The 9,650-nt window shown below is 41.1% G+C and overlaps 1 protein-coding gene across 1 annotated transcript; it reads left to right on the forward strand.

Annotated features, from left to right (window-relative positions):
• Positions 1-285: 285 nt before the first annotated feature.
• On the forward strand, positions 286-8,974 carry METTL16 (methyltransferase 16, RNA N6-adenosine). Its single transcript, XM_005523877.3, has 9 exons — positions 286-486; positions 572-771; positions 1,798-1,938; positions 2,937-3,052; positions 3,811-3,953; positions 5,230-5,299; positions 6,162-6,251; positions 7,153-7,326; positions 7,418-8,974. The coding sequence occupies exons 1-9, from the start codon at positions 359-361 to the stop codon at positions 8,027-8,029; spliced, it is 1,674 nt and encodes a 557-aa protein (XP_005523934.2). The 5' UTR covers positions 286-358; the 3' UTR covers positions 8,030-8,974.
• The last annotated feature ends 676 nt before the right edge of the window (positions 8,975-9,650 follow it).

The raw sequence follows: 9,650 nt of genomic DNA on the forward strand, positions 1-9,650 counted from the left end.
CTGTGGATGCCGCAACCCTGGCAACGTTCAAGGCCAGGCTGGATGGGGCTTTGAGCAACCTGGTGCAGCGGAGTTGGGACTAGCTAATCCCTAAAGTCCCCTCTAACCCATGACATTCCAGGCTTCTGTGGATCCGCGGCGGTCACTTCTCCGCCTCAGCTGTTGCACCTCCCTCGCCGCTGCGGCGGGCGATGGTCCGAGCGTGGCGGCGCCCGGCGGCTCCCCCCGCGGCCCGCCGCGCCTTGGTACGGCCCGCGGGGCCGCGGTGCGCGCCGGGAGCGGGCCCGCCCGGCGCGCGGGGGTGCGGCCGTGATCCCGCGGCGCGCTCCCGGCACATCCCGGCCCATCCCGGCCCGACATGGCCCTCAACAAATCCATGCACGCTCGCAACCGCTACAAGGACAAGCCGCCCGACTTCGCCTACCTGGCTGGCAAGTACCCCGAGTTCCAGCAGCACGTGCAGACCACCCTCGCGGGCAGGGTGAGGTACGGCCGGGGCGGGATGGGGCGGGTGGGTGCCCGTGTGTGTCTCCCCCCGGGCACCCACGAAAGCTCTGCGTGTGCTTTTCAGCCTGAATTTCAAGGATCCCGAGGCCGTGAGGGCTTTGACGTGCACCCTCCTGAAGGAGGATTTCGGGCTGACCATCGACATCCCCGTGGAAAGGCTCATTCCCACCGTCCCTTTGAGGCTGAACTACATCCACTGGGTGGAGGATCTCATCGGCCACCGGGACGCTGAGAAACAAACCCTGAGACGAGGCATTGACATAGGTACTTGGCAAAGCTAAACGTTTAAATTCTTATTTACCATCAGTAAGTGAGACAGTAGCAGATACAATTCGTTGCACATCCACAGGGATGCGTCAAGTTCGAGAAACAAAGAGATCTGATCTATTTTCGCTGTGGTGGAAGGCAGTCTGAGCTCCACAGGTGTTTTCATGTGCCCTCTGGGCGGGCAGGATTCCTCTGCACAAACGCAGCAACAGTCATGGCACGCAATTATGTGGCTTTTCAGGGCCTTGAACTCACTTGAGTGCATCTTTGTGTGGTGTACAAAAACTGTGCTTCTAGAAATGCAGGCAGAAATGTCATTCTAGAGGAACTAAAAAGTGCTTCTTCTCAATGTTATAACTAGTGATTTGTTTTGTTGCTAATTTATTAATTTTGCTTTAATCCTAAATTTGGTTGTCATTGATAATTTGATCACCTAAGTATGCTGTAATTATTCTGTACTAGCATCTCTCTCTTTTTTACCAAGTTTTTACCTGTCTGTCTCTCTTTTTGAATATCTTAATTGACAGTTCGATTTCTTTGATAGTTTTGGACATTGGGGAAAGTGTCTGGTGGAACAGATTTTTTTTTTTTGGTGGTTGTTGTATGCATCGAAGTAAATTATTTTTGATAGATGATAGAAAAATGCTGAAGAGAAATTTATTTGTGGTAGGTTTTTTGTTTTAGTGAAGTCAGAATGTATTTGGCTTTCTTTATATAAATTAACCATTGTCATATGGAAGAAAAATAGCTTAAACCAAAGTTGATAGTTTACTAGAAAATTTATTCTAGATTATTAAATTATTTCTTTTATGTAATGTACAAATATGTAAAAGTATATATTTGACATTGCTATTTTTCAAATTACAAAAATTAAATTCACTAAAGAATTGAGTAGTGGATGATCAATAATCAGCATTTTCTTGAAGTTAGTTCTTTTCGGTGTAATAAGTACATAGTTAACAGCCACACTATGTTTAACACTAGTACTTATTTTGCATTTTTCATGGATTTTCACTTCTGCAGGGACAGGGGCATCCTGTATCTACCCATTACTTGGAGCAACTTTGAATGGCTGGTATTTCCTTGCAACAGAAGTGGATGACATGTGCTTCAATTATGCCAAGAAGAATGTGGAACAGAATAACTTGTCTGATCTTATAAAAGGTACAATGTAATAAGTAGCATATGAATGTTGTGACATATCCTTGCCATGTTCAGAGGCATATCAGAAGGTGCTCAAATACATACTTTTACTGGGGCAGAATATTTACTAAAGTCAGTGTATGCTTAAGCCAAAAAGCTGCTTTGTCTAGCATGGGATGGGTGGATAGAGAAATACTCTTCCTTACCAAAATCTGGAAGTTAAACTTTACCATGGAGTGTTTTTATCTCTATATTCCTTGTGTATTACTGAAGTATTTCTTAGTGTTTGGGCTATTTCTGCTGGTAGGAGACCTGGAGTACTCCCCTTGGATAACTGCATGACACTGCCAGAAAAGTGTATCTTGTACAGAGTTATTCATCCTCACTTCTTGAATGAAGTCCTGGCACTGCCTGTGGCAGCAGAGGCAGTATGCCAGACTTGATCTGGGAATGAGCTTGGAAAATTTTCTGTAGGAACTCAGTGTAGTAAAAATCAGGTCCGTTTATGAGCTCTGAAGAAAAGCTTTTGGAAGCATCCATTTGAGCAACATGTCTTAGTCTGTTGTCCATGTCAGTCTTGAAGATCCAGAGCTTGATGTGGAGAACAATGAGAGTTTTCTGTCACTCCTGCCACTGGTTTTTAGTGGTGTGTGTGAATTTAGTGTGTTTCAATGGGAATCATTTCAATACTGGAAAAGCAGCTGGCAAAGTAACAGGCTTCCTGTGAAGCTTTAGTGCCTGTACTTGTAAAGCACTTTTGTGGTTGTATTGGAGAACTTGGCATAACTCAGGCAGTCCTTGTTGTTTTAAACAGATTCTGCTGCTGTGTTATATAAGCATACAAGCTGTTTGTATGCTAATCCTTGACCTGAAATCTTTATTTGCATGGTGGTATTTGTTACATCTCTTTTATAGAAAGCCTTGTTTAGAAAGTACAGGTTTTACACAATGTATAATGTATATAGCATGTTAAATAAAATACAAAGTTCCTTACTTGCCAAATTCACTTTTTCTAATAGTGGTTAAGGTGCCACAGAAGACTCTTCTAATGGATGCACTGAAGGAAGAATCTGAGATAATTTATGATTTCTGCATGTGTAACCCCCCTTTTTTTGCCAACCAGTTGGAAGCTAAGGTAAGGTAACAAACTGCATGTTGTATGTACTTCAGTAGTCAGTGGGATGGTAGCAAGAATTTAACCTCTTGGCTTGGCCAAGGTTGAGTGGAAAGTCCCAAATCATCCTGAAATAGCATTTAAGCCTTCTCCCTCCTCATCCCCTAGCCCCTAAAGGAGTTCTGAAAACTTAACTGTTACCCCTCCTAAAGTGGAGGATGAGCTGTAGCATTCTTTCCCAAGTTCTTACTGTCTTAGAAAATGAGTTTGGAAAATAGGCAGCTGGTAAATCTGAAATCAGGTGCCTGCTGTGTAACAGCAGTACAGAGGAATTAGTTTCTGAAATTTTGATTAACTGCATTTTTCATTTCCTTAGTCATGCAGACAGTATCATACAGGTCTTGCAATACCCACTGAACGTAGTCAGAAATGTGCAATGCAGACCAGGAGATAAGAAGATTTAAGATTTGATTAAACACTATAGATTGTAATTGCATAGATGAACTTAGCATGTCTTACATGGATTGGAACCACATAGTTCATGTCAGCAGTATCCTGGTGTGACAAGTAGCTTACCTATGTTTGAGATTATAGGGAATTCACTCAGATATGTTTATTTTGAATGTATCTTTGTCTGTTATCCCTGGTTCTGATGGGGGGAGGATAAGTAGAGGTGGTGGTGCTTGCTACCTACTAAAGATTAAGATAGGAAGCAGTGTACAAAGCAGCATAATATTTCATTAAATGTTCATGTCAAATGTTCTTCTTTTTTAATCCAGGGAGTTAATTCTCGAAATCCACGGCGTCCCCCTCCCAGCTCTGTAAATACAGGAGGGATCACAGAAATCATGGCTGAGGGAGGAGAACTAGAATTTGTCAAAAGAATTATTCATGATAGTCTCCAGCTTAAAAAGAGGTTACGGTAAGTGTTTTGTTCCATTTTAAAAACCCCAAACTAACACCTTTTACCTTAATCTTTGGCAGAAATCAGGCAAAAATGTTATTTTAGTGACTATGGTCCAGTGATACCTGCTGAGTTGCTTGATGATACTTATACATCCAATTGTTCCTGAGCAGCAATTAGGAGTTATTGCTGGAGGTATTTAAATGCAGAAGGAAAAAAAAGCCTGTACAAGTGACACTTGTAGCTTGCAGCAAAATTAGCATATGTACCTGATAAGAGACAGATCAGGGTTCATTCTTAAGGACTTTTGGGATGGAGGAGGTTTTATGACATTGCCTAGTTATCTGTTGATTACTTAAAACTTTCTATATTTTCCTGGCTGAATTTTGGTAACTTTCAGCTTTGCCTGCTGAAGGACACTGTTGTACTGAATGCTGTCTCAGGTGAACATAAGCTGCAGTAAAAAAGAGGGAGACCTTCTTTTGACCTTAGTTTGAAACAGATGGCATGTCTTCAGTTTTTTGACTACCAGGCTTTCACTTCCCCAGTGTTGGACAAAACTGTCCCTTGATAACTGGGAAATCTTAAGTTTTGTACTTCAATACGTTGTATTTATGAATAAGCTTTTTTGAATCCAGTCATCAAAAAATGTGGAAAATGGGGTTGTAAAGCTCGAATAATCATTTAGATGAAGAACAGAGCTTCAGAATCAGAGGAGATTCTGAAGATGTGGAGCTGGGTGGAAGGATAAGCTTCACTTGAAGTGGGAAAATACCTTTTCTCCTTTTTTTTGCGTGATCTTTTCCTTATGAAATACAGGTTACTTGATAGAAACCTGGATAAGATATGAGTGAGCACAAGTGATAGTATGTCTGCTTTTGAGCATAATTACTTGCCAATAGTTGGTTATTGCTTTTTGTTCTGATTCATTCTCCAAAGAAAGTGGAGAAGTTGAAACAAATTCTTGTAAGGTTAACATCTTCCCCATAACTGAAGTCACTCTTTGAAACAAGATTATTCATTGTTCACATGTTGTTTGAACTCCTAATGTATTTCTTAAAATCACAAAAAGATATCCCTGTCCAGTCTGTCTTTGGACCTTCTGTTCTGAATTTTGTTGTATTATGTCCTAGTCACTCTGTTTAAGTGTGATTATTTTTTGTTGTTATTTTGGTTTTTAATCTCATATTGTTTTTGCAGCATTCTGATCCAAACAGTTCTTACTGATAGCTGCCATTCTCAGTTGTAAAAAAAAAGTATTTGTGAAACACTTTTTTTAATGTGTTCTTTGCAGATGGTATAGTTGCATGCTGGGGAAGAAATGCAGTTTAGCACCACTGAAAGAAGAACTTCGAATCCAGGGGGTGAGTTTGCATGGAGTCCGTATGTATCCTGCCTGTGTTCCATACAGAATATACTATGCTTCAATGTATGTGGGTAATTATTGTTGGATCATTTCGTGGAGTTTTTATTACAAAAAGGAACTGCAATTACTTGTTAGGGAAACAATTGAGATTTAACTATTGAAGGTTCAAAACTGACAGATAGGTAGCAAATATTGTCTCCAAAGTTTTGTCTTTAGGACATGTAGGAGCATGTCTTCATTCTAGGAAATTCAGGGTTTCTGCTTTAAAATAGCCTTAACAAGGCTGTAGTAAAAAAAAAACAAACAAACAAAGAACAATTAAAAAATAATCTAGCTTTCTTGCTTCTTAGCTCACATGAAATCTAGCAATTTGGTTCATAAAAGAAATAGTAACACGAATTAAGTGGCAGTGTTATTTTGTTTGTGTTTAATTCTGGCATCAAGTAAAATGGAACCTTGTGCTGCTATTGTCATTAAAGAGGGCTGTGCAAAGGACTTTTTGGCTTTCTGGAGGAAGCATACTCTTCACTTAATTCCCATACAAAGAGAATAATTGTGAGATCTGTCTTAGTATGCAGTGGAAGGAAAGAGAATTCTTGGTGAAATAAATTCCCAGAAATATGAATTACCAAAAGCAGATGCTGAGCTAGATACAAAATATCTGATTTTCTTCTCTGTTCTTGAACTGTTGCACCTCAGTCTTTGTAAAGGGGGAGAAATGAGAGAGGGCACTGACACCTCTGAGCCGTGTCAGAAAGAATCTCCATTTGAGTTATGAGAAAATATGCTTTGTTTGAAAGTGTGTGCAGTAAAACAGTGTTGTTTATTAATCTGAAATAATGTATTACTTCTTTGCATAGGTTCCTAAAGTCACTCATACTGAATTCTGCCAGGGACGCACCATGAGATGGGCGCTGGCCTGGAGTTTCTATGATGATGTGCAAGTACCTGTAAGTAGCTTAATTCTGGTTTGCTTGTGATTTTCTGTGCCTCTTACTTGAGGAGGAGGCTAATGAGCTGTAACTACTGTGATACAAACTGTTCTTCTTCAGACTGGAATATTGAATGTGCTGGGCTGTGTGGACAGTGGAATTTCTTAGATGGCTGCCAGTCTGTTAGCAGTAGTGATTCACGAGTGACCCTTGTCGAGGGTGGAAAAATGAAGCCATTGTAGGAACTTCCTGTGGGTTTCAGTGAAAATAAGGATTATTTGTAGCATACCTCAAATACTAGTTCAGTAGTAATGAAAATATGCTAAGTTTGGGGCTAGATTTGAATTTAAACTTCCCTCTGAGAACTCAGTTTTAATTTAACATGTGGATTCTGTTACCAAATAGGTATGACCACGTCTAACTCAGACTTGCCTACATGAATGTAAGTGGAGCTTGTTCACCTTAAATGTGAGCCAGTTGCTTTTTTGGATCTGGATGTTTGTATATTTGAATATAGGTATAGACAATAAACAATCTTAAGGAAGATGCAAGTAAATTTTCAGTGCACTTGGGTTCAAATGTGGATATTGGCAGTTGGCCTCTATTCCCAAGAGCAGCCACACTTTGTCAGCTCATGGAGAGCTCATAGTTTGAAGGAACCAGTGAAGCTTTTTGCCTAATACCTGAAGATAAACTCCCTCTGTCCATCAGGCTAGCATAAAGTGCACGATCCTGTTAGCTGGTTTGAGTCTAAAACTCCTGGGGGTGAAGTGGAGCACGGGTCATGTGAACGACTGCTTAGGACCTTATGTTACACTCTTAATCCTCATGTCTTATGGAATCAGAGTCTTCTGAGGACAAAAGTCATCCTACTAGTACTGCATAGCCTTGTAATTATTTTCTTTCTTTCTTCTTCTAGTCACCTCCCTCTAAAAGAAGAAAACTAGAAAAACCACGAAAACCAATTACATTCCTGGTTTTGGCTTCTACAGTCAAAGAGTTATCCATCAAAGCTGCAGCTATGGGCTGGGATGCTGTAGAAGCTATTGCTGTGGTTAGAGCCTGGGTAGAGAAGATTCTTACTGATCTGAAGGTACAGTATGAAGTATTAGATGTCAAAACAGCATCTTAATTGAAAGCATAACTGTGAGAAGATTGTATGAAATTCCCTTTTCTTGCAATAGGTTCAGCATAAACGTGTTCCGTGTGGAAAAGATGAAATTAGCCTCTTTGTGACTGCCATTGAAAACTCCTGGATTCATTTGAGGAGAAAGAAACGAGAGAGAGTAAGGCAATTACGAGAACTTCCTCGAGCTTCTGAAGATATTCTGCAAGCAATGGAGGAGGAAAAGAACAGCCAGAAGAGTGTGAGCAACAACTCGGACTGTGAAAACCCCAAGGCTGAAGACTCTGAAATGGGGTTTATGGCACCTGATGAGGATGTCCAGATGACAGCAGGTGAACCAGAGGAATCTGCTGCCAAAGAAGAGCACAGTGATCCTGTGAAGGAAGAGGAGATGGAGGAAAAGCAGAGAGAAACATCGCTTGGGAAAGGTTCTGATGATGCAAAGGAGGAACCTTGCCCTTCAGAAGAAGCTAGCAATCTGACAGTGGATAAAGAGCAAAGCCCTAAAGAAACTAGTGGGGGTTTTCTCTTCAAGTGTTTAATGAATGTGAAGAAAGAAGGAAATGATGTGGTAGTAGAAATGCACTGGGTTGAAGGACAGAACAGAGACTTGATGAACCAGCTGTGCACATACTTACGGAACCAAATTCTTCGATTGGTTGCTAGTTAACTCTTTTTCCTACTTTGGTGAAGTAGGTCTGTCCTCAAATTTTGTAAACTATTTTTAATGAATTAAAATTTTCAGATAGAAAATCTGTCTTTTCCCCTGAAGAGCAGAATGAAGATAGATGATGCCTTTAATATTTTAAATAGCTTTTTCAAAGATGTAAGGAGGGCATGAACTGATGAGGAACTAATAGATTTCATACTGCAGCTGTAAAACTATATGTTGAAGTGAAACATATTTATGCTGTGAGGATTTTAAATATCAGCAGTGCTTATTCTGGTCTTTTTCTGGAACAATAGAAATATATATTGTTACTAAGTAGAAATCTTTACTGAGTTATTTTCTTCAGTATTTTTTCAGTACTAATACAGGAAACGGTTATTCTGCAATGGGAATTGTTTCCTGCAGTGAGGAGTCTTTAGCAGAGGATTTTAGTATGCCTCTCTTCTCTTTAATGTATCTAACTTTTGGTCAACGGAGTAGCAGCGTGTATACATTCTCCAAATGTCAATTCATTAAAATAATTGCTTTAGGAAAAAAGTGTGTAGTCTGGTGCTTGGGCTTTGAAACACAGAAGAGCCTACTGTTAGCATCTGGTTTGGTAAACTTGAACAATGAAAGAAGCTTTTTGAGTTGCTTGATTTAAAGACAATTAAAATACATTGACTCTTCCATTAGACCATCCTTTACACTTACTCAGATATGTGTCTGTTTAAGCAGTACTCTTAAAGAATTTTGCTTCCATTTAAAGATGGGAATGAGAGCACACGCTCTTCTTTCAAGGGCCAGAAATTTCTGCGTGTATGTGTTTGAGATGATGAGCACCAGTCTTGCTTCATGTGAAGTCAGCCTCCTAACCTGTGATCCATTTCTCTGAAGAGAGATAACAGAACATGGAGAGCTTTTCTGAGTTGGGTGTGTGTGTGTTAATAAAAACAAAATAAAGCAGTGGTGTCTAGAAGGAAATAACTGCGTGTGTTCATAGTCCTTTCAATGTTCACCCTTTGCTGTCACTGTTTTTGGGAAAATCAGTATGTTTTCTTCAGTTGAAATTAAAAGGAACTTAAAAATGCCTTATTTTTTGATACAATGCTTTTTAGCACTTCTGTGGGTGATGGACAAAGACATGCACTTTTCAGATGCTGCAGAATTTTCCTGGAAGTTTCCTCGAACTGCTTCTCATATTCACGTTGCTGAGGAGAAGTAAAACTGGTCCTAGTCTTTTAGAATCTGAAACAGGTATTTTGGCGTCAGAGACATTGGAAACAGCAGGTGAGGCTGTTTGTCCTTTGTGCCCCGTCCTTTTGCTTCAGCCCTGCAAGGTAAGCCTTGTTTTGTTGAACCACACGGACCCTTCGTTAATGAGCTCAGCCTTTCACCGCTACAGCACGAGTACCGCACGCGTACCGCACGCTCAGAGCGCTGCCTAAGCAAAGACCGGCGTTTTTACAAGCACAGCCCCTACTCTGCGCTGGCCGCACGCCTCGGGCGTGCCGGGGTGCCCGGTGTGCGGCGGGAATTCCGCCCCCTGCTCCCGCCCGCCCTCTGCTCCCGCCGGCCGGGGCGGGGCCGGGTTTGAATGGCGGGGCGGGAAGATGGCGGCGGCACCGGTCTCACCCTCAGC

This window comes from Pseudopodoces humilis, chromosome 2 (genome assembly GCF_049639895.1).
Source record: "Pseudopodoces humilis isolate 2021_Gansu_Grassland_sample_001 chromosome 2, ASM4963989v1, whole genome shotgun sequence".
In the NCBI taxonomy this organism is placed as follows: domain Eukaryota; kingdom Metazoa; phylum Chordata; class Aves; order Passeriformes; family Paridae; genus Pseudopodoces; species Pseudopodoces humilis.

Bases quoted from the DNA above. Each gene is read 5' to 3' on its own strand.
- METTL16 (XM_005523877.3), top strand. From the start codon at position 359: ATGGCCCTCAACAAATCCATGCACGCTCGCAACCGCTACAAGGACAAG. The intron at 6,252-7,152 runs GTAAGTAGCTTA...TTCTTCTTCTAG, and splicing joins ATGATGATGTGCAAGTACCT to TCACCTCCCTCTAAAAGAAG. The intron at 7,327-7,417 runs GTACAGTATGAA...TTCTTGCAATAG, and splicing joins AGATTCTTACTGATCTGAAG to GTTCAGCATAAACGTGTTCC.